The sequence below is a fragment of the Spinacia oleracea genome, chromosome 4 (genome assembly GCF_020520425.1).
Source record: "Spinacia oleracea cultivar Varoflay chromosome 4, BTI_SOV_V1, whole genome shotgun sequence".
Classification (NCBI taxonomy): domain Eukaryota; kingdom Viridiplantae; phylum Streptophyta; class Magnoliopsida; order Caryophyllales; family Amaranthaceae; genus Spinacia; species Spinacia oleracea.
Window position 1 is genome coordinate 2,230,224 of NC_079490.1, and position 27,982 is coordinate 2,258,205.

The window sequence follows — 27,982 nt, forward strand, 5'->3', positions numbered from 1 at the left end:
GTTGAACATGGCCAAATTCTAGAAGTTCCAAACCTGAATCCACTAAGCTCGTGTCAGGCCCGAAAATCGAGTCTAAATATATACCCAAAGCCCAAACCCAACAAAATTTCGGGCCAGGATCGTTGTTCAGGTTGAACATGGCCAAATTCAAGAAGTCTCAAACCTGAAACCACTAAGCTCATGCCTCAGGGAATAGACCAAAACACCCTGCTGAAAGAAATTTGATGAAAATAGTAGAACACCAAACACCTTCCTGAAAGACTTCGAGGCAAAACCAAAACCCTAAATAACAAATAAAAACAAAAAGGAAAAGGAAAAGACTGATTTTGCTGAAATCAACAGAAAGGGGGAATTAAAAGATTAACTAGTAAGTAGTCCTCATAAAGAATGGCTCTTTTAAATAAAAAGACCAAATCCAGCAACCATATAACAAAACTGCAAGATTCCAGAGATGGTTTCTCTTAAAGCAAAATGGACATTACTACAAAAGCCAAAACACCGATATAAATAAAACCTATTAACTCAATAACCTAAAATAAAAGACAGTTTTTTGTTTGCTCATTCATGTGAAAAAAGCTTAGGCTTCGGCCCTGTCAACATCTTCGATCAAGGCTACCTTGGCGGTTGGCTTGGAGAGGAAGTCTGTGTGCTCCTGGAATGGTGACTTGGTGAAGCGGGTTTCTTTCCATAGATCGGGGGTCAGGAAAGAGTAGGTCTTCAATAGACAATCGAAGGTTGCCTGCGAAAAGGAAAAGGTATAAGCAACAATTTAGCTAAGAAAAATATAACTGGAAAATACAATTTAGCTAAGGAAAAGGTATAAGCAACAATGAGGATTGCACAACAAAAATATAAGTGGAATCTCAATGGCACATGAGAAATAAATACATGAAAAGGTTAATGAAGGCAAGGTTGAAGTATTAGAATATAAACAAACGGAATAAAAGTTTTCGGTATGAAGAGGTGAAGTTGTTATTTCATTCGATACACAGAGAAGAAGAAGCATTTAACACTAATGCAAGTTACTTGGTGACAATGCAATAATATATTCATAAATCAAATGAGACTAAAAGGTATAAGAACAGAGTAACTTGGAATAGCATATCATCAAATGACCAACCAAGCACGGGATAAAGATTTAAAACCAGACAAAACATAACATGTTTGCCATGCCACTGATGGTCTAATATGATCCAGATAAGTCTATGAAAACATGAAGTTTGATTATGCACTTCAATAGGCACACGAATAAGTGCCTCAAAGAACCATGAGATAACATAAGAAGTTTTCCATTGATAATTTAATATGATCCAGATAATTCTATTAAATGCAACATGAAGTTTGATTAAGCACTTCAATAGGCACACAAATAAGTGAATAAGTGCCTCAAAGAACACCCAATGCAAGTTACTTGGTGACAATGCTATATACCATACATTAACGACACAGAAAAGTATTAGAACAGGGTACTTGAAATAGAATATCATCAAATGACCAACCAAGCACGAGATAAAGATTTAAAACCAGACAAAACATAACAAGTTTGCCATGCCACTGATGATCTAATATGATCCAGATAAGAGTGTGAAATGCAACATGAAGTTTGATTATGCACTTCAATAGGCACACGAATAAGTGCCTCGAAGAACCAAGAGATAACATAACAAGTTTTCCATTGATAATTTAATATGATCCAGATAATTCTATTGAATGCAACATGAAATTTGATTAAGCACTTCAATAGGCACACAAATAAGTGAATTAAGGGCCTCAGAGAACCATGAGATAACAATTCAACTTCACTGCATGAAGCCTATAAATCTGTCCTTAAGATATCCAAGTTACCCAGAAGAGAGCCAATCATTGAAATCATAAAAATTAACAATTACCATGTATATGCTACCACCCAATTCTTCAAGTACATGGACCATGGTGAAGGTATACAAATTGACAAGAAAAACAAAAACTTCCATTCAATTCACAACCACAAAACCAAGCATCAAGTGACCAAGTCAACATCTTTTTCCCACATGACCATAAAAACTAACAATTCCAATGGACATGCTACCACCCAATTCTTCAAGTCCATAGACCATGGTGAAGGTAAACTCATTGACAAGAAAAACTTCTATTCACAACCACAGAACCAAACATCACGTGACCAAGTTAATATCTTTTCCCAAATAACCATAGATCACGGGTAACAATACAAACTAACAAACAAAGAGGATGTACAGTAGCAATTCGCATAATCAAAGTGTGCATCATGAGAAAGTAACAATGAGCCAAAAACTAGATATATTTACACTATATATTTATGAACCTGTACTCCGTATAAGACCAAGAAAACTAGCTGTATTTATATTTACACTATAAGACCGCAAAGAGATTCCAGTAAACTACATTCATAAACTCACTGTACATTGTAATTTTTCCAATTTCCAGTATACACTTGCGACTATCATCAATTTGAGAACATTTCAGGTTAGGAAATCAAAAAATATTGAAAATTATCATGCAAACAGTATCAGATCATCTAAGAAAATACCAATTAGCAATTTAATCAATGCTGATCCTCATACTAGTCATAATCAGAGATCAATAGATTAACAAACAATTAAACTAAGCAGCCAAATCCAATCAAAAGCAGATCAATCAATAACCTTTAATCCAACCAAAAATAGAATAAACAAAATCGATGAATTTCCAAAAATTATACCTTAACAAAGTTACCAAGAGTCTTGGTAGACCCACGAGATGAGGTAAAAACATCATCAATACCAGCAAACTGAAGAACCTTCTTAGGAACCCTAGCAGCAACAATACCAGCACCACGAGGAGCAGGCACCATTCTAACGGTAACGGAACCACATTTACCGGTCACCTTACACGGCACTGTATGTGGCTTCCCAATCTTATTCCCCCAGAAACCTCTCCTCACCGGAATAACACTCAGCTTAGCCAATATGATTCCACCACGAATCGCCGTCGCAACTTCTTTGGAGCACTTAACGCCGAGACCGACGTGACCGTTACCGTCACCGACGACAACGAAAGCCTTGAACCTGGTTCTCTGTCCAGCCCTAGTTTGCTTCTGAACAGGCATGATCTTCATCACCTCATCCTTTAGGTTTCCGAGGAGTTCATCGATGATTTGATGCTCCTTGATTGGGAGAGAGTGGAGGTAGATCTGCTCCACTGAGGTGATACGTTTGTCTCTCACGAGTCGGCCGAGTTTTGTGACTGGCACCCATTTTTCTTCCTCGTCACGGCGGCCAGCACGACGGCGACCACGACCGCGGTCTCCTCTTCCACGGTCTCCACCTCTGCCACCACGGTCACCGAAGCCGCGGCCGAATCCACCTCGCTCTCCGCCTCTTTCTGCCATGTTTTGGGGTTAGGGTTTTGTTTGAGGTTGAGGTTTTCTGATTCTAGGGTTTGAGTGAGAGAAGTGGGAAAATAAAGGGTTGTGATTTTATATACGGAAACGGAGTTTGATGTTGGGTTGCATAATTTAAGGCCCATCCAACTATTGGGCTATTAAAACCCAATACAAAGGTCCATTACAAATATTCGTAACATTAAGTCATTAACTAATGTTTTGTATTATCAAAAAAATAACTAATTGTTGTTCTCCTCTTTCGGTATGTTCTGATTTTTCTAGTTTATGGTCTGATTTGATTTGATTGTTTTATGTGAGTGACTTTTGATTATTCTTGTTTTTAATCTGGTCTAAAATTTTATGGGCTAATATTGTCTGATATGGTTTTCTGAAAAACACGGAGCAAGTGGTAAGCAATAAGAATGAGTTGAATATAATATAGTCTAACCCGAGATACAAGACCAAAACTAAGACCTGGAACTAAAAAGAACATAACCCGCACCCGAAATCAATTTGGAATGGACTCGAATTGCACCAACTGAATAAGAAAAAAAAACTTGTATTTGAAATAGATTAGATTAGGTTCACCGAATAAAGTTAATTTGGACTTGACGTAAATGGGATAGGCCTGAACCGAAAATGTTGTTATTCGTATAGGCACATATGACTTGTACCCCACAAGTGCTCAAAAGTTACCTCCACCGATGGACTCGACTCAAATGTGTCTGACTTAAATATTCGTTTTCCACCTCGTTTACAAGGTCCACCATTTTATATTTTTACAACATAGTAGTTAGATTAAAATAACTTTGTTTAATAATTTAGTAATCAAATAAAAACCAGCCGATATACTTTTTTGAATTTGAATCTTCTGTTTCACGTTTCATGTACCACTTGTGTGTCACTTTTTCCCACTGGTCGATATTAATGTAATTTTAGATATGAAAATAAAAGTGGTTAACTAATTACGAATATGAACCAATATGAAAAAGTGTTACACAAATGGTACACCAATTGTGGAATAGAGATTTTTGGGACTATTTCTTTATATTCTGTATAACCTACAATAAATTTTTGTTGGGTTTATCTAGCATTCAAGGGTTGCACAAAGTAATCGATATTATTGACAACCGATTTTCCCAAGTGATATTGTTCTGAAAATTGGATGATAACTTAAACTATTAGACTTGTATGACAAGTAGTATCATTAATGTTGCACGTATATCACTATCGTTGTCCGTTTCAATAATTATGTGACGGATCTAGAATAATATGATGTTGGCAAGAATCTCAGCCTAATACTAAACCGTAACCAGCAAGAAGAAGAATAAATCATTAGTTTCTATTAACACTAGAGACATGTACAATTGAATAAGAGATGATTGATGAACTCTATATGAAAAGGACATAGTGATATGATTGAGAAATCTTAATCTACATTAATCGCGATTTTTATTACACCGTTTAATTTCCTTAAGAAAAAGAAGTACGTAACCAAATTTAACCAGATTAGTACTCCAAAGAAACTTTCTATTCCAAAGTACATATAAATTATTGCAAAGCTTAATTTATTACGTGTAGTCATGAGTTATCCATCCTTGTTGTATCAATATCTTAATTAATTAGTCAATAAAATCAAAGGTAAACCAAACCAATAAGAAACAACCTTTTGGGGACCTTCTTTGTTCTTTCTCACAAGTCAAGCTTCTTATATTACTACTCCTCAACTTCCATTCCATTTAATTATAATCAACTTTTAATAAATTAATCACCCTTAGAGACAACTTTTAAGTTAATATCCGAGATTAATCAATCACTTTATAACTAGCACAATCTCATTTCAAAAACATCCCTCAACCTAAATCACCCATTCACCCTTCTCCTCAACTTTCATTCCATTTATAATCATTCATAAAGCCGAATTTCGAGTTAATATTCGAAATTAACCAGTCTTACACAACATTTGTCAACAAAACCCGCCCTTTTATAACTAGCACAACCTCTTTTCAAAAACATCCCTCAACCTAAATCATCCATTCACCCTTCTCCTCAACTTTCTTTCCATTTATAATCATTCATATAGCCGAATTTCGAGTTAATATCCGAAGTTAATCAGTCTCACACAATAGTTGTCAACAAAACCCGACCCTTTATAACTAGCATAATCTCATTTCATAAACATCCCTCGTCCCAAAACATCCATTCACCCTTCTCCTCAACATTCATTCCATTTGTAATCATTCATAAAGTCGAATTTTAAATTAATACCCGAAATTAACCAGTCTTACACAACAATTGTCAACAAAACCCGACCTTTTATAACTAACACAACCTCATTCAAAACATCCCTCATCCCCAACTTCAATCCCTTTTACAATCATCCATAAAGCCGAATTTAAAGTTAATATTCGAGATTAATCAATCTAACACAGTTGTCAACAAAACCCGATTTTATACTCCACTAGCAACAAGCCAACAACTATCTCAATAAAAAACATCCCTCCTCTTCAACTTTCATTCTATTTATAATTCTCCCTAAAGCCAAATTTAAAAGTTAATATCCGAGATTAATCAATTCAATTTATAATCCTTAGTAAAACCAAATTTAAAGTTAATATCCGAAATTAATCAATCTGACACAGTTGACAACAAAACCCCACTTTATAACTAGCACCAACCTCATTTCAAAAATATTCCTCTATCTTAAGTTCATCCTCATCCTCAATTCCTCATCCTCTTTCTTTTCTTCCCTTACTTCATCAAATGGATGAAGAAGAAGAACCAGCAATTCCAGTAGAATTCAACAATCTACCAAAAGACATAATCTTCGACATTTTTTCAAGAATCCCACTAAAAACCCTCTATCAACTACGCTGTGTTTGTCATAAATGGCTGTTTTATCTTCATCAAAACCCAGAATTCAGAGTTTTTTACCATCAAAAGCACAAATTCAGCCCAATTTTGCTATTCAGTCAACAAATCACTGAAACCCCATCAACCAGATTGTCTGCTTGTTCAATTGATGGAACAAAAATAAGTCAAATTTCGACCAATTTTGATCAATCATTAGTTTCAATCCTCACATGCAATGGAATCCTCTGTTTAATCTCGAAAACCAACGCATTTTTATATGATCCCATCACCAAGAGGCTCTCCAATCTCCCTACCTCGACCCGACAACAACGCGGGTTCGGGTCATCGTCGTCTTCAACAATCAGCTGGGCATTCGGGTTTTCCCCGTTTCGAAACGTTTTCAAAATTCTGCATTTCTACACCACTGAAAAGGAATTCGACAACTTCCATTACTGTCAAACACAGGAGCTAATGTGCGAGATACTAACAAAACCCGGGTCGGATCTCGGGCTCGATACCCGAGGAGATGAGAATTGGGAGAATCTCGGGAAATGCCCGTTTGATGTTCTGGGTAGGAAGAATTACGCATTTGTTGATGGGAAATTCTACTGGTTTGTAGGGGAGAAGAAATTCAACCCAGATTGTGTGAAGATCATGTCATTTGATATTGAAATCGAGGGTTTTGGGATGAATTATTTCCCCAAATCGTGCTCAAATCGTTCAGTTGAATGCTTGGATTTGGTGGAAATTAGGGATTGTTTGTGTTTAACTGATCGATTGCCTTGGGAATCGAGCATGGATGTTTGGATGATGGGGAAAGAAAATGAGGGTTTTGCTAATTTGTGGGAGAAGAAGTATAGGATTGATCTTATGGGGATTGATCATCATGATGTGAGGATTTTGGGCCATTTGATTAGAATCAACGGTGGTGATTGTGAGAAGAAGGATGATGGGGAGATTTTGATGAAAATTGGGGGGCAAAGTTTTGGGTTTTATGAACTTGGAAATGGGGTTTATAGGAATTTGGGGAGTGAAGTTAATTTGCAAGAATGGGGTTTGCAATTGATGCTTAGTAGGAAGTTTCTATTATAGGAGGAAAAAGATATCGCGATTAGGAAAGAAAACTCAGACGGACTGGAGTAAATTTGTATGAACAAGTGAAGTTAATTTGTAAGAATGGGGGTTGCATTTTGATGCTTAGTAGGAAGTTTCTATTATAGGAGGAAAAAAATATCGTGATTAAGAAAGAAAACTCAGGCAGACTGGAGTAAATTTGTATGAACGGGGATTGGAAGTGAAGTTAATTTGTATCAATGGGGTTGCAAGTGATGCTTAACAGGAAAAAAAAATCACGATTAGGAAAGAAAATTCAGACGGATTGAAGTAATTTTGTATGAACGGGGTTTGCAATTCATGTTTTTAGTAGGAAGTGTTTATTATAGGAAAACAAATCGGGATTAGGAAAGAAAATTCAGGCGGACTGCATACGGCATTTTTTCGGATGAAGTAGTCTATTATAGGAACTTGATGTCTTTAACCATTTTTGGAAAGTTTGATTGTTGTTTTGTATTGTACTAGTAGTATCTTTGACTGTAAAATGTAGAAGGAAAAGAGGGGTGGAAAAAGGAAAAGAAATTATACCAAAAAAGTTATTGAAATCCTTACTTATCATAAATTTTTTGAGAGAATGATTGGTCCAAATTTTGTTAAAGCTCGACTCTACTCAATTTTTGGTTGTTTTATTTGTTATAGAGCACGTTTTATCTTTTAAAAAAGACCATTCATAATTGTCTTGTCATATTGCAATATCCATGTAAATACCAATACAACATACAAGTATACAAAGGCAATTGAATATCGGATCTATTGTGTTGTGTACGGTAGAGGATCCGGTTACCGGTCAATCGTATATTCACGTGTAACCCGATTGTGTACCACATAGTCCACATTCAAGCATTGGGCTTTGCACCATAGACCTGATTAAATTGCGGGCTGAGACTGAGTTCGGGTCGGGTCACAACTAAAAGTTCTTCCCACTAGGCCGGGCCAACTTAAGAACATTAAGTCAGTTTTAGGTATAAATTTGACCTGACCCAAATGATCTAAAGGCCAAAATAGCGGGTTTTGGCCAGACACTTATGACTTATGAATGGGCAGGATAAAATTGATGCAACATGCTATGCTCTAGCGAAGCGCATGGAACAACTAATCTCAGTTATAGGGAAATTTTTCCAATCAAATGACATTTTCGTAAATAATTGATAATTTCATTACGAAAATGCCATCAAATGACATGTCATCAAATGTTGATCACATGTACGGTTATTATTATATTTTCATAATACATTAACAACTAACATTATACAATAAGGTTCTACTAATAAACAATCTACCACTATAAATATACATTTAATCATTTATCAATAAATAATATTGCATTTTAGTAATTCCCCAACAATCATAAAATATACCGCAACGAGAAGTGGTATACAATCAATACCGAGTAATATGCCGTCTATAACTACAAATATACAGTCAATATCAAACATTATACACCTACCGATTTCAAGCAAAATATTTACAGTTTTCAAGGAAAATATTTACGAAAATGCCATTTGATGAATTTCCAATCACTGAGATTAACTTGACTTTCTCGGACTTCTCACTTCTCACTTCTCACTTCTCACTCCAAGACTCCCTTCATCTTATTCCGGCGAGGTCTTCGACGTCTCCGTCCCCGTCTCTGTCTCCCGCCGGTGAGTAATTTCTCCTCTCTTACTCTCATTTTCTACTTCCTTCATCTTTATACTTTTTTTTTTCTCTCTGATTTCTTTTTGTGGATCTATGTCACTCTCTGCTGTGTAGTTGATTAATTATTTTTTCAAATTTTATGCTGATTTCCCGACATTTCAAAATTCAATTGCTTTGCGTGTTAGCTTCACTGACTTGTTCTTTCTGTGATGATGCTAAATGATTTTGATTGTGTGACTGGAAAATATTTATTGGAAAATATTTATGAAATTATTGATTAGAAAAACTAGTAATCCGAAAATTGGCAAGCTGATTAGTAATTGATAAATTGAGAAAATGCAGTTGATTGATGTGAAATTACCTAAATTACAGGTGGAATAATGAAATTACTGGTTTAAAAAAAATGAAATTATTGATTACAAAAACAAGTAATCCGAAAATTGGCAAGCTGATTAGTGATTGATAAATTGAGAAAATGCAGTTGATTGATGTGAAATTACCTAAATTACAGGTGGAATAATGAAATTACTGGTTAAAAAAAATGAAATTATTGATTACAAAAACTACTAATCCGAAAATTGGCAAGCTGATTAGTGATTGATAAATTGAGAAAATGCAGTTGATTGATGTCAAATTACCTAATTACAGGTGGAATAATGAAATTACTGATTAAAATTGGCAGAAAATAGCAAGATGCAGTGGATTACAATTTACAAGTTTTTTTTTTTTTTTTTTGGGTTAGTAAGAGAAATTTTATTCCAACTGAAAGTATACAAAAAAGGAAAGAAGTAGAGACAAGACTCTACCCAGCTTCCTAAAACAACAACTTAAACACAAGCACAAAGCCAAACAACATGTAAGAACCAATTAGGCAATTACAGGGACTTTCTAAATCGTGAGCCTTTATATCTTCCGTGAGCCCAAGACAACAGTTTGGGGAACTATGTGGTAAGTGCCCTTATACCAAGGCACTCTTTAATCAACTCTATACACTGGGAACTGTAATGGCATTCAATGAACAAGTGCTTGTGTGATTCAGAACTATGATTGCAAATAACACAACGATCACTCTGGGAGACTCCTATCTTGTGAAGTCTGCACCTAGTTTGTAACCTCTCGTGCATTATCAGCCACGCCACAAATCTGTGTTTAGGATTATTGTAATGATTCCACACTAGCTTACACCAATGCAGATTTTGACTCCGCTCAACTAGTTTAGAGTATATTTGAGCAACTGAGAACTTACTTTGATTTAACCAAACATTACCTAAGTGATGTGTCAGGTTGTCTTTAGCCTTGCAAATGTGCTTAAGAGCCTAACTGGCATAAACTGGAGCCCTATACTCCTGCCAGTTCTGATCCTTGATGTACATCGTATGGACCCACTTCACCCAAAGGTTATCGGTCTTCTGAGCAACATGCCAAGCCATTTTTCCCACAGCCACCTTATTCCAAAGAATAATGTTCCTGACGCCAAGTCCACCACTCTTTTTAGAGCTACATATCCTATCCCAACTAATGTAACCCAGGTTTGGAGTTATTATGCATCCCGGTCCATAAAAAAGACCTGCAAATTGCATTCAGCTTCTTAAAGACTGTTTTAGGCAAAATAAAAATTTGTGCCCAATACACATTAATGCTCAACAACACTGCATTCACCAGTTGCAAACGACCCGCAAAGGCAAGATTTCTAGAACTCCAAATTTTAATTCTTTTGTCCATCTTTTCAATCAAATGCTCACAGTCAGCAACATTTAATTTCTTAGCACTTATGGGAACTCCTAAGTACCTGAAAGGGAGGCTTCCAATACTAAAACCCTAAGCATTAGCCAATTCTTGCATTTCACTACCTGTCAGACCACAACCATATAAGGATGACTTGTTCTGTTGTGGCTGAAAACAATCTAAGCCCCTGAATCAACATCTGTGCAGAATTGTTTTCACCTTTACAGAACAAAACTAGATCATCTGCAAAACATAGGTGATTGGTTTGCATCTAGAATGGAACTTAAACTCCTGTTGCTTCCCCACATAAGTCATAATCCTAGTCAGGTACTCCATGCACTGAACGAACAGGAGAGGAGATATCGGGTCCCCTTGTCTCAACCCTCGTTTTTAATTAAAGAAACCAGTGGTGAACCCATTAAGCATCAATGTAAAAGTAGGACTAGTTACACATGTCATAATCCTTGCCGTGAATTGTTGAGGAAAACCAAGACACTGAAGCATATCGCTAATGAAATCCCAGTTAACAGTATCGTAGGCCTTCTGTATATCAATCTTCATCAAACAACATTTAGTTTTCTGACCTTTCCTGTACATCCTCACAAGGTCCTGGCATAGGAGAACATTATTCAAGATACTCCTACAATTTACAAGTTGCTTAGATCTTACAATGTACTGATTACAAGTTCTTTGCATCATTTTTTTTCTTTATAAAGTTAATACCCAATTGACGAGTGAAACAACCAGGAAAGAAATAACCAAGTTCATGGAATGGTGCTTATGGCCATGTTAAGTCATGGGTGGTCCACCGACGCCCACAAATAAAAACAAAAACAAAAACTTTACAAACTTGATGTTCTTGCAAAATTCCCTTCGCTTTTACAATGCTGAAACTTTTGCATTATAATACTATTGTTTAGGTGGAATATTGATGAGTCATATTTGTATAGGGTATTTTAGGCGCATTTAGGTTGCATTATTAGGCATTTATATCATTTTAGTTGCATTTAGGATCACATTTGCATAAGTTATCGTTGTCGTACTCTATTACGCCCCGTTTGTGTTTTCTTAATGTTTCAGGTGATTTTACGGTCATTTGGATGCTTTCGGAGTGTTATGAGTTGATTTGGATGATGAACGGATGGAATGTTGACTCGAGGATCATTGCATATCTCTAGGGATAATTTTGAGTCAATAACGAAGCTAAACGCTATTTTTCTAAGCATCAAAACGGACAGGCGTTCACTCTTTTGATGATATCTCAAGTTCTACATGTCGGAATGAGGCGATTTTTATTGGCCTAGAAAGTAGACTTCAAGAGCTTTCCAACGACAGGTCACACGTCCTTATAGGCATTGTAGAACAAGAGTTATGACATAAACAAGATGGCTCGACTATCCGATTCGCCCGAAGCCCAAAACGATGGCCCAATCTTCCCCTTGGGCGCGAAAACCAGCGACCCACCAGCGGGCCCGCTGGTTTCTCCGCCCAGCTACTTCCACGCGGGTTCATGCTTTCGTCTTGGTGATCGTCCAATAAAATCATAGCTTATGTAATTGTTATTTTCCTTTTTTGTTTTTAGAATTTAGGAAACACTAAAATACCTCAAGGGAATGAATGTATTCCCTTATGCTTTTATTTTCTTTTACGTTTTTCAATTGGGAGAACACTTGAACGCCAGTTTTGGTTTTCTATTCTTCCCTTTTTCCATTGTTGAACCCTAGCTTTCAATTTTCAATTCATCAATCTAGAGGTAATTCAATAATTTCTTTTGCTTTTATTCTTTCTTATTGTTTTCGTTCCTTAGTTTAAATTTTCCTTTGATTATGAAATTCATGTTTATTATTTCTATCATGTTTGTTAATTCAATTATGAGCGAGTAGTCGTATTCTAGGGCTAAGTAAGGGAAACCATGTTTATACCATGATTATTATGCATAAAGTTTGTTAATTTATAGATTATTGCTTGAGTATTCCGATTGATTTGTTTTAATTGTTGATTCATGTTATCGGCCAATTTCATGAATTGATTATCTAGCTAATAGGAATTAGAATCGAAAGATCGTATTTTTAGAGGCTTAGTGCAATTGGCAATTCTGATTATGTTAGCGACCGTACTACATATGTTGAATTGAAAGTGTTAAGACCCGACCGTAGGCTTAGCATGTACTTTAATTACTCGGCTTAGTTTATTCATTTCCGAATTGATTTATGTTCTTGGATTGGTATAAGCATGGTGAACCGAACAGACGCCCTAGACCTTTAATTCATTGATAAATTACGCATTTTTATTATTGTTTTAGCTTTAGTAGTTAATATTCAACTCAACTTTCGTTATTGAAATAGTTCGTATAGTTGGGCAAAAACTAATAGAACTTGTCTCCCTGTGGGATCGACCCGTATTTGCTAAGTATCTGCTAACAACAGACACCGTGCACTTGCGGTATCACTTTTTAATCTATCAAATATAGCATAAGGTGCTGATCATTATCTTGATCATTCACATCCTCTGATCTTTTTCACACCATAGGAAAAAAAAAAAGGATATTGTTGGCACGACGCTATCTACTGCTCAAACTTTGCTAGCAGCGCTGCAATGTTCGGAGCTGCAAGAGATTCTTTCAATCTTTGGCTACAAATCCCAACTTGATGATCTTCAACGCACCGTCTCTGCCATCAATGCTGTCCTTCTTGATGCAGAGGCCAAGCAGGAACTCTCCCATGAAGCACAACATTGGTTGGAGGAGCTGAAAGCTGCAGTCTTTGAAGCAGATGATCTGTTAGACGAGTTTGTTACTCTCGCCGAGCAAAAGCAACTCATGGAGGCTGGTGTGAGTCTCTCTAGAAAGGTGCGTCGCTTCTTTTCTGACTCCAACCCACTAGGCGTTGCTTACAGGATGTCTAGAGGGGTTAAGAAAATCAAGAAGAAACTGGATGCTATTGCTTACAATACTCAGTTTAGCTTTAAGCTTGATCCCGAGCCTATACGGAAGAGAAGGGCCGAGACCTGTTCTTATGTGGATACAGGGGATATCATTGGAAGAAAGGATGACTTGGAGAACATTGTTGGTATTATGCTCGATTCTAATGTGCAACACAATGTATCTGTTCTCACAATTGTGGGAATTGGGGGGTTGGGCAAAACAGCCCTTGCTCAACTTGTGCATAACGATCCAAGGGTTACAACTGCTTTTCCGTTGAGGTTGTGGACTTGTGTCTCTGATCAAGATCAGAAGCAACTAGATGTAAAAGAAATTCTTGGTAAGATTTTGGCTTCAGCTACTGGCCAATTTCATGAGAACTCCACCAAGGATCAGGTACAAAAACAACTACGCGATGCACTAGCAGGCAAGAAATACTTGCTTGTTTTAGACGATGTATGGTCTGAGAAGCGTGATCAGTGGCTTGCCCTGGCAGGATTCTTAACCGGAGGTGAACGAGGAAGCTGGATTGTGGTAACAACACGTTCACTAGGGACAGCTGGAATTATAGACAATGGTATAACATACGAGCTCCAAGGCTTGTCAGAGGAGAATTCTTGGTGCTTATTTGAAAGGATGGCTTTTGGATTACAATCGTCTAACCCTCCTGGCGACATGGTCATGATTGGGCAAGAGATTGTTAAAGGATGTGCTCGAGTCCCTCTTGCTATAAGAGTGGTAGGGAGTCTCTTATATGGTCAAGACATGAGTAAGTGGCTATCATTTCAAGAAATCGGATTAGCCAACCTCAGAAAGAGTCAAAATGACATCATGCCTATATTGCAGCTGAGTTATCATAATCTCGAGTCTCCACTGAAAAGTTGCTTCAGTTATTGTGCGTTGTTTCCTAAGGATCGTCGGATATACAAGGAGATGATAATAAGCCTTTGGATGGCACAAGACTATATTGTCCCTTTAGATGAAGGTCAAAGCATAGAAGATGCTGGTGAAGAATATTTTTCAATTTTGTTGCGAAGATGTTTTTTCCAAGATGTACTCAAATATACACACGATGATAGTGAGTCTTTTAAGATACATGATCTCATGCACGACGTTGCTCAATCTGTAACCAAAAAGGAAATATGTGCAGCAAATACCTTAGGCGGCAACATGGATAATAAACTTCGCCATCTGTCTGTTACTAGAAGCGGAGTTGCAGAAAACTCGTTATATAAGAGTAATAAGACCCATATTCGAACTTATCTTTGTGTCACCGACTACTGGAATCGTGTTGCAATGGAGCCGTTCTTCGAGTTGGCATTATTTGCTAATTGCACACGCCTAAGAGCATTGGATCTGTCTTTTTCAATTATTAAAGTACTTCCTGAATCAATAGGCGAACTGTTGCATTTGAGGTATTTAGATCTCACATGGAACAAGAGACTGGAAGTGCTCCCTAAGTCAATTACTAAACTATATAATCTACAAATGTTAAAGTTAGATAGTTGCTCCGAATTGAAAGAGTTGCCAAAAGATTTGAGCAGACTGGTGAAGCTTAGGGCCTTATCTATGTGGGATTGCAACAGAATAACTTGTATGCCGAAGGGGATGGGTAAATTTGACTTGCCTTCGCAGTCTAAGTAATTTTATAGTGGGTAGTGGAGGGAGTTGTTCAAGTTCGAAGCAGTGGTTTGATGGGCTGAAAGATCTGAAGGCTCTCAACAACCTGAAAGGTGATCTTAAAATTAAATTTCAGTGGCCTGAAAATGTTACAAATGTTGTTAATGTAGACAACGAAACTGAAGGATTATATCTAAAGAATAAGAAACATCTAGAGGGCCTTAACTTTGGTTTTCGTAACTGCGAGGATGACGACGGAGATATGGATACCGAGGAATCAAGAAGATTAATGGAAGAGTTGCAACCACATTCTAATCTCAAGGCGCTAAAGGTGAATATGTACCGTGGAGTAAGAATGCCTAGTTGGATAACCCTTCTCCCAAATCTTGTTCGTCTTTCTCTTAAAAATTGTAAAGAGTTGGGGCACCTTCCATGTCTGGGAAACTTGCGCCATCTTGAATACCTCAGACTTCAAGATTTGACAAAGTTGGAGTACGTAGAAATTAATCCATCAGTTTTCAATTCAACCCCTGGATCGGGGAGTGCAGAAGGTGTATCATTTTTTGCCTCCCTCAAACGCCTTGAGTTAAATTGTTTGCCAAAGTTGAAAGGGTGGGCAGGAGTAGGCGCGGGAGCTGATCTTCTGCTCCTTGATGACTGTGATGACATACTATTGCAGTTACGACTATGTCTTTCTCAGTTGAAGTCACTGGAAATAGAAGAGTGCCCGAGGTTGACATGTATGCTTCCCTGTCCTGGGTTGGAATCCCTAAGTTTAAGTAAATTCAATAGAAGGCTGCGAATGATGAAAACTTGTATCAAAACAGATGAGAAATTAGGAGAGGTTCCATCTCCATCGCGGTTATTGTTCTATCCTGAAAATTCAAGGAGTAATAGTATTACCATTCTCATTCCTACATTAAGAAAGGTATATATAGACAATGTGGTGTGGTTAAATTCACTGCCTATGGAAGCTTTTCAGGGTCTTGAAAGACTGGCTATAGATGAAAGCATTGAGGGGGCGTTGGAGAGCTTGGAAGAAGTCAATAAGGTGTTTTGCAACTGTTCGTCTTCTCTGCAAGACTTGGATATTAGAGGCTTCGACAAACTAAGGAGTATGTCTGGAGCATTGGAGCATCTCACTGCCTTAAAGAAGTTACGGATAGAGAACTGTCCGAATGTGAGGCTATCAGAAGTTGCACCATGGCGATCGCTTCACCACTCCCTCCTCTTCTTGGTATTTAAGAGTCTCCCACAGCTAGTGAATCTTCCCAATTGGATGCAATCCTTGGCCGCCCTCGAACACCTTTGTATAATGGATTGCAAAACATTGGAATCAATGCCGAATTGGATGTCGAAACTCACCTCTCTCGGCACACTTGAGCTCTGGAAATGTACAGAAAGTCTGGAGAAAAGATGTCAAAAAGATCCTCCGGGGGAGGATTGGCCCTACATTCAACACATCACGGACATCGTCATTAGAAATATTTTATGGTGATTTACCATAAAATATCTACTTGTGCTACTTGTGCAGGATTGCTGCTTTTTCCTGCAAAACAACATTCAGGTATTCTAGATTGGTCTTCTTTCGTGTTAATTTGAGAGGATTCTTCACTTTTTTGGTATTACAAATATCACAAATCACTAGAATTTGTACTTGTTTTGAGTTGTCAAAGTAGATTAAGCTTTGCTTAAAATTGTGTTATATTTTATGGTGATTTACCATAAAGTATCTACTTGTGCTACTTGTGCAGGATTGCTGCTTTTTCCTGCAACACAACATTCAGGTATTCTAGATTGGTCTTCTTTCGTGTTAATTTGAGAGGATTCTTCACATTTTTGGTATTACAAATATCATAAATCACTAGAATTTGTACTTGTTTTGAGTTGTCAAAGTAGATTAATCTTTGCTTAAAATTTGTGTTATTTACAAGAAAATCAAGGATGGAACCATAGAACTGACATTCTGTTCTTGGTCTATTTTTACCAAAATCTTGCATATACATCTTTAAAATTTCAATTGTCTATGCAAGTTTCAAGAGGACGACTGAAGTTGTATACGAAACAGAGATATAATAATTATCATTTTCACAGATTGTAAGAGGGTTAATGGAGCTCTTCCAACAAGACAAAATACGCCAATGTTTCCAAGAGGTTAGAATCAGTCACATCCCAAGGGAGGCGAATCATTCAGGTATTCTTGATTGGTCTTCTTTCGTGCTAATTTGAGACGATTCCTCACATTTTTGGTGTTATAAAGATCATAAATCACTTGAATTTGTACTTTTTTTGAGTTGTCAAACTTGATTAACTTTGCTTTAAATTGTGTTATTTTTAAGAAAATATAGGATGGAACCATAGAACTGAAATCCTGATATACAATGAACGATATTTTGCAATTACGTTTCTGTTCTTGGTCTATTCTTACCAAAGTGTTGCATATACTTATTTTAAAATTTTAATTCTTAGACATCTTGAGTGGTATATATTAACTTAACTTTGGGATAAAGGAAGAATTTTACTCACTACTCCTTGCTTTTGAGAATGCAGCAAATTTTTTGTAATAAAACTTAAGTATGGGAACTATATGACTTAATGTCTGTTGTTTAGTTTCTGCCCTTGAATGCTTTTTCTTGTTTTTTCCGAGAGACACAAATGAGTTTCCCATATTCTTACTCCCTAGGATTGAATCTGTGACAGAGCGGAGTACACCATGCAAAAGACGTTCATGATATCATCCAATTTTGTACATCATGTCATTTCATGTTGGAAATAATAATGCATTCGGAGTTTTTCAGGTTTGGGCCCGGTCGGGTTAAATACCCCAGTAGACAGAAAACCCTAAACAAAAACCCTAATAGCAATTTCAACTTTTGAGTTCGGGGTGTAGAATTCAGAGGTGTTGTGTTAACCTTGGGAGGTGTCCTGCACCGGTAGGGTGGCGAAATTGGCCTCCATACCACGGCACAACGCTATTCTCATGAGATCTACAATCAAGTAATATCTTCTCTTCGTCTATAATTATATCTAGTATCAACAATTATTTTACTTACAATTTAGAAGCGAATTTATCTGTGAATCCATTCAGGTCGATACCTTCTTCCATAACCATGCTCATGCCATTTTTCTTTCCGCCGCTTTCTTCTAACATTTGAAATTAATGGTTTAATTTGTGTAGCAGGGAGTTGGAGGAATCTTGATATTTTATGACTTATGAATGGGCAGGATGAATTGAAGCAGCATGTTATGCTATAGCAAAGCGCATGTAACAACTAATCTCCTCAACTCAGAAGGCAGGTTATTCTATATCTTTTATTGAAGGTGGACTAACTCGAAAAAACATGTTTGTGATTGCTGCTATATATATATGTAGACTCAATCAATGGCGGATCAACTTACCGACCTTCAAAATAAGGTCTTATACACTATACATATGAACATTTTGTGCAATTTTGAACCTTATAATATCAATTTTAGCAAAGATAGATTGATGCCAATTTACTTTGTGTTCAGGAAAATCCACTAATGGAAGCTAATAAGTCTCTAAAAACCGAGGTAACTTTTAAATAATTAATTCACGCACAATTAATTTCTTCCTCTTTGGTATTCATATGCTTAATTTATCCTGTAAAAACCTTGATGTTTATGGAATTTAACTATTTTGGTAGCTTGATAAATGGACAGCAGCATGCTCAGTCTCAAGGGTTGTTGAACTTCCTATCCTGCAAATAGGGTAAGTTCAAAATCATGAACCGACTCTACGAGTGACATTAGATTTTGTAACAAATTGATAGGATAAGCTCGAAAGTCAAAATAAAGTTGTGTTTTTGGGTGGTTGAATGCAGGTATAACCTGGAAACTTCAGAGCAGATGAATGTTGCAACAACACATAATTGAGTCAAGAAGTCCCAGGTTTCAAATTCTCTATAAAATCAATTTGATTACTGATATTAAAAAGATAATTATTTAATAAAAGCTCTGTTTTGTTCGACTTATTTTGACTTATTTCAGACAAAATAAGTTCAGATAATATAAGTTAAGCAAAAATAAGTTTTTTTTTCCAGACATTTAAACACAGAAGTAAGTTTATTTCAGACAAAATAAGTTCTTTTTAGATAAAATAAGTTCAGATAAGTTCAGTTTAGTCAAAATAAATCCAATAGAACGGAGCCTAACCTAATTATATTTTTTCTTAGCTTCCTTTATAAGTTGGAGCTTCTCCTAATTGATCCATTTTTTAAATTTTACTTTATTTTTAAAATAAAATTCAATAATAATATTAAAAAACTACTCGAGTTGGTCTAAAGCTCTTAATTCTTCCCATTTATTTGCAGCTTCTTGCTGATTTACAGGCAAAAATATTCCAGAGATGCTTTATAGAAAGAGTGCATGTCTGAATAAGATGCTTCCCCAGTCCTGAGATTCAAAGGGCATATCTTGGCAATGTCGTATTCTTCTCGTGTGGATATTGTGGGAAATTAATTATGTTTTTCGACTGGAAATTGTGAATAAAATTCCAATTTTAGCGTGTTGATGTATGCCGTGTATAATTCTGACAGTGAGACGCTTTTTTGATATGAGAGAAATGATAGTCACTTTTATTTTTTATTACAGGCATTTTGAAATGACAAGTAGACAAATTCTTTGTATATTACAGAGTATGCAACTACACGTACAGTAGGTGTATTTTACTTTAATATCATAATGAACCACAAGAGCTTTACAAATTACATACGAAGTATGTGAGAGAAGTGACTCGAACGTGCAACATGTATACACAAATTGTGCTTAATTCACTTTGAAAAATGACAAATAATTTAATGGTGCTTACGAGTCCCTACGTTGCACGGCTACTTCTATTTGCAGTATGAGTATTGTACAGGTACCTCAAGGAAACGTCACCAACAAATATATTTAAATTACATTTTAATGTGTTAAAACTCTTATTTTTTGTGATTTTAAGTGCTAAAATTATCCAAATCCAACTCGATACGAGACAAACATATAACTCGAGTACCGACTTAAAAACTTCCGAGCCCAAATAGAATAGGCATAGTTAAACATTAGAGCATAGAACTGTAAAAAAAATCCACACGTTTGAAACAAGTCGAATAAAACATTCATACAGCTAAAAAGGGCTAAAAATCAATACAATTAAAAGAAATTGTGTACACTCAACGACGATCAAAAAATCTTTTCCATGTTCTCATAAGAGAAGCGAGAACTCGTTAACAAAAGCATGTATACGGATGAATCATTCATTCAGCAAAACAAATACAGACCCAAATGCCTTACTATATTGGGCAAAAAAACGAAGTAGCTCCACCGCATGCTTTGAACTTCGAAATCAGGAGAAGGTATCCACAATTTCCACGAGCGCAACAAACAGAATTAATATCTTCTTCTAGGAGGACTCCTTGATCGATGACCTCGTGGTGATCTGCATTAAAATATAAAAAAGCTTGTCAAACCAGTATTACCTAATCCTCCAATCAGCCCACGAACCGCGAATCGAAAAAGCGAATTACAACATCAAAATGGTATAATTTTGGTCTAATTTAGCAAATTAGGTAGCGAATTGCGAACCCGTACCCAATCTCATACTAGCGAACCAGGTAACACTGTGTCAAACATATGGAGGAGAAAGCATCTGTATTTATGAGTGTAATTTTTTTTTTTTTTGGCAATTAATATTAGCTTGTATTAATTAAATAACCAAAGGTAGTCAATTAGCACTAGCCTCTAGAACTACATCACCACCAAACTCCAAACAGCAGCTACCCTAAACAGGCAATAATCTAGCTCTTGTTCATCAGAACTTCTACAAGAGACCTTATACAACTATACAAGATCTCTTTTACAAAACTGTCAGTTGATTTTACTGACTTCCTAAACACAACAGCATTTCTAACAAGATTATGAGTGTAATTGCATAATACTGATGATCGTTTATTCATAAATGAGGAACGACTGCCTTTTTTAATGACATGACAGAAAGGCTTCGTGGCCTCTGTCCCACAAAAGGTCCACAGTTATACACGAGGAACAGAGAGTTTCACATGCAACATAAACAACGGAAGTAGAACTAGTACTGACCAATTAGTGGACAATGGACCATAATAAATAATAAATATGTTCATGTTCTTTTTATTTAAGGTAATGTTCTTTTAACTATGTATTTGTGTTCTTAAGGTGTACCATAGTCATTGTGCACCATGGCCCACCTTCTAAATTGCGAGTACTGTAGTATACAACTATTTACTCCGTAGTAAAGAGAAACTAGTGCCTTGCTTAAATGAAGAGAGGTGGACAAACATGAGCATCTACGAGTTGATATAAATAAAATAAATCTACACAGTCAAAGAGATATATCGGAACAAGTAATTACTCCAGAAAGCAACAGTATTTTGGTACCACACAATAATGGAACGTAAATGAAGTAACACAGCAAAATGTTAAAAGGACAAACCTTCTACGGTTGCCCCTCCTCTTGTAAGGCCCGTTGCTAAAAGCCCAATCAACATTTATCGGCTGCTCAAGCATTTGGGCACCATTCATCTCCTTTATTGCAGCTTGTGCTTCTTCAAACTTTCCATACTCAATCAGTGCATAACCCTAAAGGTAAAAACAATAAACAAGTGAACAATGATACATGAGAAAATCAGCACATAAACTGAAACATAAAATAGTATGTCGACATTTGACAAACACAAATCGCTAGAATGGAGCTACATGCAGATTTCCAACACATTCACAGACAGAAAGCAACACATATATGACTCCATTATGGTGATTTATGTTTGAAAAATTAACCATCTTCTACAAATTAGCTAGAGTAAAAGCGTAACTGGTCCCTTCTTTAGCAGGCTTTGACCTATTTATGTTGAAAAATAGGACTTGGGGGAGAGAGGTGGTGCCAGACTGCCAGATAGAAGCTCAACTTGGCTACTAAACAGTCTAGAGTGTGAAACACAAAGAGAACCATAAAACTCAACCAGGACAATAAGAATACAAACGGAAATACACAGAAGTAGACTATCTGGCCCAACGGTTCATCTTTGCACATATCATTGAAGTTCTGACTTCTGAGTTGCTATTGTCCATAAGGTCCTCGGACATTAACACTTCTCTCAAGTGTCCTCCATGACTTCATGTAATATCATGTATCTTTCCCAAAAGGTAAATGGTAAAATTAGCAATGTACAACACCAAAAGCAATGAATAGCACACATCACCAGCTTAACACAAACAAACAAATAGAACATTGTGATTTTTTCTTTTTGAGGCCTCTTCACCCTTAGCTTAAGCACACGTCATTCACATAAAATGCTATTGAAAAGTCTTGTTAGGTTCTTAGTAGCAGTGGCGACCCTTTCCTCTTTTCTTACCCATCCCCTGGTCAAGCTTATTACCCTCACCACAGAGCTTTACAAGAGCAATCACAGTCGAACTTTTTAGTTGCCTAAGTCAGGTGAAGAAGATGACAATCCCTCCTCCCAAAAGCTCTTAGAGCTTTAGTGAGCCGGGGGGGGGGGGGGGGGGTAAGCGCAGTTCTTTGAATCAAAATTTGAATGAAATCGATTATTTTACCCTAAATCATCTAAGAATTGCATGCATAGCATATTCCAACTGCCTCCAACGTTCATTATTCCCCAAAATGAAAATAGTAAAACTGTATTAGTCACAGAACTTCAAAAGTAACCATATTTTACATAAATAAGTCTCTCGGTCTCTCCCCATCTATGGCATATCCACCAAATAGTTTATTATGAAGTAATCAATCTTATGTCACTAACCCAAATTTACCAATCTAAAAAAGCTGCAGACCAAGCCATGCTGCACATTTACCAGACATCTATAATCACTGCATACTGGAACAGATGGAGAAAATGACACCAAATATGAATCCCTTCTTCACAAGTCATAAGATTTAGAAATAGTCAAAATCCTCCGGTGTTCAATTGTTCATCAAAATTACAGTCCATCCTTTATCTTTATATGCTAATTGCTAAGGGATAGGCAATCCCTTTCTCTCACCACTCCGGAAATATAGACACGCTTTACACGCAATGCAACATTGCATGTTTTTTACTGCAGCGCCTCAAAAAGATGACACGCAATATGTCAACGAAACCATTCAACAATAACATCAAAATAATCCTCGGGATCCGCTAATGTAAGTCATAACAGCATTCGACTCTTATTCTTTAAATTAAGACATATCGATCCAGGGATATGCCTCTATTAGTTCCATTAACTGCTGTGATGACCTGACACCCTCATATGCTTCGAAAAAAGCTGCTGACATTTAAAATGTAAAGTAATCACTGATAGACACTGTCCTTGATCAAAAGTCAATACACTTTCCCTGTGTTCTTTTTAACACTTTTGATGAAATGAACACTCACAAGTCAAAAGTATAAAAAACATGAGATTTGAACATCATGTACTAACGTCTATGACAAGCAACACCACTAAGGTATCGGGAAAGCTACCTAGTCTCGGGCAACATACCAAATATTTGCAATAACATGTATATCTGAGCCATCTGACTAAATCAACAAAACTAATCCTAACCACCAGAACTTAATGAAACAAATTGGAGCATAGAGATAATAACCACTTCAAACTTCCGTATTAAAGGTGGCAAATAGAAGGAAAAATGCAGCAAATCAAAATAACCAACAGAACTTAGAGTGTAACAACTAATCTCACCTTAACAAATCCAGTACGACGATCCAGATTCAAATGCAGGTTCTTAATATCACCGACATCTCCGAAGGCATTAAGGAGATCCTCTTCCTGTGCCTCTTCATGCACTCCTGTGACAAGTACAATCCAGCCCTCAATTGCTGCAATGAATCAACTTTGTTAGAATTCTGCTTGCAGAAATTTCAACTAAAATATAATCATATAAAAGAAAAGAGAAATACAGGGAAATTTAAAATTCAACTACTACAACTCTGAAATTCACAACCACAAGCAAGACTTCAGCAGTACGTACATAAGAGCTTGTATCCTTTCCTTTTAGATATAAGAAACTTGAAATAAAACATAAATACCTTTCCATATCTAAGGAAAGGAAACAAGCTCTGACCCCTTGTTTATTTCAAGATTATCCACCAAGACTTCAACTCCAAGAAGATGATTTTAACCTCAAACGGAAGTCCAGCTGAAGAAATTGAAATATTGGTAGTTACAACCCTAAGTCCAACATAAATGGCACTCCTAGTGGACATGTATGTTCCATTTGTTCTCTAGAAAGTCAACTCATACAATACAAGAAAGTCAACTTGTGTCAAATGTATGCTAGCATTAGAAAAGTATAATCCCTTCATACCATGTTTACAGGGTTTGGAAAAATCCCATAACTAAAATACGATGAAAAAATAAATACCAACTGTTATCTGGAGGTACAAGTGTTAGACATGAGTACGTGTCTGAGGGGTAGATATGGAAAGAAAGGGAAAATGCTCTTACATTTCCCATGATGTTGCTCCATCATCAAAACTAAATGTACAATTAAAAGCCTAAAAGTCACCCTAAACACCCGGAATGAGAAATCCGGTCATATACTACAAAAGCAGTAGCATCAATAACAAAACAAACCAACTGAAACATCTAAAAAGAAATTCCGCAATAGAAATATTTTTCCAACATCATCAAGGATGAATTTGATAGCCCAACAATATAACGCAGCTTCCATTCAAGCTCATGAAATCATATAAAAACCTTATAAGAAAGCCTGTGAAGAAAGTCAATATAGAAAGGAGATAACCACGAGCTACTTAGAACCATCAAACACTTGCGTTCATATCTGGAACAGTCTAAAAATCCATAATGCAGCACCGTGTCCATGCCATCACCAATTGACCAAGTACGAAATAATCCTTCCACGAAAATGAACAAATAGGAACCTTAAATATGCTAATATCTACGAAGAAAATTAAGCTTCAATTGTTACTAAAAAAATGGATTATTAATTGTAATTCAAACAAAAGTAAACTAAGAGCCAAAAACCCTAAGTATCTACCAATCATAAACTTAAACTACAATCCAGACGCAATATTCAAGTATCAACAATAGCAGATAATACACTGAATCAAGGCTATCAAACGCATGTCTGATTAATACAGATAGACCCTGTCCCTAACTCTCTTATATGTTGGTCCACCCGTCTGTATCCTACACTAAAATCAATCAATCACAACCCAAATCTACCATAACATCCACAAAATTAAGCACACGCAAATACTAAGAAGAAATCGAGTCCCCAAACCCTGGCAATTCAAAACAAATCCAGTTGACATACAAAGTGCTAGCTTATAAGTTAGTAGCATTCCAAAAGAGCTAACTTGTTAGTTGTTACATTAAACTGCCACACACATCAAAAGAAGATAAATGTCGAATTGTCGACTGAATTCTAATCTAAAACCGCAATTCTATCTCCACAATTCAATTAGCATTGAATCAAGACTAATACTACATCACATATGAGCCACATTTCTAAACTAAGCTAGGTATTTAAAACGTGGTCGTTTTACCACTTCATTCCTCCATCAAAATCTAATCATGACCTAAATCCCCAATTACTACTACCAAAACCCTAGCTATCATAAACAAATCCAATTGAACTAAACCCTAGCAATCTAATAGCAAAATCTAAAAACCACAATAACTGTCGACTGAGTTCTAACCTAAATCCGCAAATCTCTCTCCACAATTCAACTAGCAATGAATCAAGACTAGTACTAAATTACAGATGAGACACATTGTCAACCTAGGCTATGTCTTTAAAATGAGGTCGTTTTACCACTTAATTCCTCCACCAAAATCATTAAATCACGACCTAATTCCCCAATTACTCTTTCCAAAACCCTAGCTATCATAAACAAATCCAATTGAACTAAACCCTAGCAATCATAAACAAATCAAATTGAACTAAAACCTAGCAATCTAATAGCAAAATCGAAATGAAGTAAAATTAACAAGATAAAGAGGAAGATAACTGACAGCGAGCAGGGCCAGGGCCACCATCAGAATCAAGAGATTCAAAATCACGAGCAGCCATACGACTGTTACGCTCAGCATCAGCTTCTTCACGAAAACCACGTCCTTTAGTCTTCTTATTTCCGAAACCGCCAGACGAGTCACCGGCGCCGGTAATGGCGGACTTGAGCTTAGGGTGAGAAGCTCTAGGAGAACCGTCGGCATCTCCAGCACCACCGTCTTCGTCCATGAGATCATCTTCCTCTGGCTCAAAGTCGACCGCTTCAACGTCTACTGCCGCCATTGTTGTTTTCTGCTCGGTTTCTGGTTTTTCTCTCTCTTCGGTGGTGCGGGAAAAGGGTTCTTCTTCTGGTTTAAGGCTTTGGGTGTAGCAGACTGGTAGTGTGATTTGGGGAGGGAAGACCAGAATGAAAGAGGTAAAATGAGTTGGGCCGTGGCCCTTTTGTAGTGTGCTCCCTCCCGCCCTTGGAAAAATGGTCAATGTTTATCTTTCGGTCTATCCTTTCGAATATCACATAAAATAAGTTCAGTTCAGTTAAGTTCAGATAATATCAGTTCAGCAAAAATAAGTGTTTTTCGGATATTTTTACACAAAAATAACCTTACTTCAGATAAAATAAGCACAAATTCTTATTTACAATGGGTGTACAATAAATATTGTACATCGGAGTAAAGTTAACTCAAAATGCTTAAAAGTTAAGCTTATATATGTAAAAGTTATCTATTTTTAAATGATAAATTTTTTCATTTTAGTATAACTTATTTCTTCAAAATCACTAATAATGTATAAAATCAATCATTTAATCCTTTAAAATATTTATCTACCAATTTTTTTACTAATATAAAAGTTAATCAAAACTAGGTTAAAGTTACAAAAAAAAAGGAGTTAAAGTTATCTTGGTGTACAATAAATTTATTGTACACCTTGTGCACGCAAGACCTTTTGTAAAATAAGTTCAGATAAAATAAGTTAAGTTCAGTTAAGTTCAGGTAATAAGTTCAGTCAAAATAAGTCCAATAGAAATGAGCCTAAAGGTCGTGGCGGGTCTTGAACAAATTTATAAGTAATTAAGTACTGATATAGTATTAAATTTATACTATTATATTAAAATTTTAGGGTAGCAGAACTAAAAATACACTGCGAAATTTTTTGCATGCGGGGTTGGGCCCACCCCGACCATCGTGAAGATGCGCCATTGATTGAAACCAAATACTCCCTCATCCCTTAAAAATGGTCTTGGTTTCTTTTTTCGTTATATCCCTTCGACTACAAAAGTAGAATTATGAGATTTGTGATAGAAGAAGAATAATACTTTGGCCCCACAAAAATGGTATCGATTACTTTTTCGGTTTATCCATTCGAGTATAAAACTATAACTATAAAGAATTGGGCTGAATCCCTCTGAATCAGGAAAAAAGTTCATGAAATTTCAAAACCTCCTTATTTTTTCAAAGTGTGAGAGTGTTGTATCACCTAGTGGCATCACCATAACCTACATAGCATCAACGAAGTGTGTGTTTGGAAAACGATAAAACTTATTAGTTGTGAGCAAAGGAGAAGTTGGTTTTGAGTTATTTCTAAAGCTTATTAGGAGGAACGGGAGGAACAAAAGACAATTTATGGTTCATAGAACTTGGAGGATTGGTGAAGTTTTTTGGAGGTGTTTTTTGTTTTCAAAAGGTTTGGCTTGCTTTCAAAAAGTTTAACATCAAATTTTAAA

The 27,982-nt window shown here is 36.4% G+C and overlaps 3 protein-coding genes and 1 pseudogene across 3 annotated transcripts; 2 read left to right on the forward strand and 2 right to left on the reverse strand.

Moving 5' to 3' along the window:
* Positions 1-381: 381 nt before the first annotated feature.
* LOC110801148 (40S ribosomal protein S2-3) lies at positions 382-3,454 on the reverse strand. The gene is made up of 2 exons (XM_022006477.2): positions 2,720-3,454; positions 382-739 (listed from the first exon to the last, which is right to left on the reverse strand). The coding sequence occupies exons 1-2, from the start codon at positions 3,386-3,388 to the stop codon at positions 578-580; spliced, it is 831 nt and encodes a 276-aa protein (XP_021862169.1). The 5' UTR covers positions 3,389-3,454; the 3' UTR covers positions 382-577.
* A 2,350-nt stretch (positions 3,455-5,804) lies between these two features.
* Positions 5,805-7,923, forward strand: LOC110801140 (F-box protein At3g07870). Its single transcript, XM_022006468.2, has one exon. It carries the CDS (start codon positions 6,146-6,148, stop codon positions 7,325-7,327), a length of 1,182 nt encoding a protein of 393 aa, XP_021862160.2. The 5' UTR covers positions 5,805-6,145; the 3' UTR covers positions 7,328-7,923.
* Positions 7,924-12,221: 4,298 nt separating this feature from the next.
* Positions 12,222-19,900, forward strand: LOC110800940 (disease resistance protein RGA2-like; annotated as a pseudogene).
* Positions 19,901-20,328: 428 nt separating this feature from the next.
* On the reverse strand, positions 20,329-26,678 carry LOC110801134 (RNA-binding protein Y14). The gene is made up of 4 exons (XM_022006456.2): positions 26,265-26,678; positions 23,967-24,103; positions 21,721-21,866; positions 20,329-20,691 (listed from the first exon to the last, which is right to left on the reverse strand). Exons 1-4 carry the CDS (start codon positions 26,542-26,544, stop codon positions 20,643-20,645), a joined length of 612 nt encoding a protein of 203 aa, XP_021862148.1. The 5' UTR covers positions 26,545-26,678; the 3' UTR covers positions 20,329-20,642.
* Positions 26,679-27,982: the final 1,304 nt, after the last annotated feature.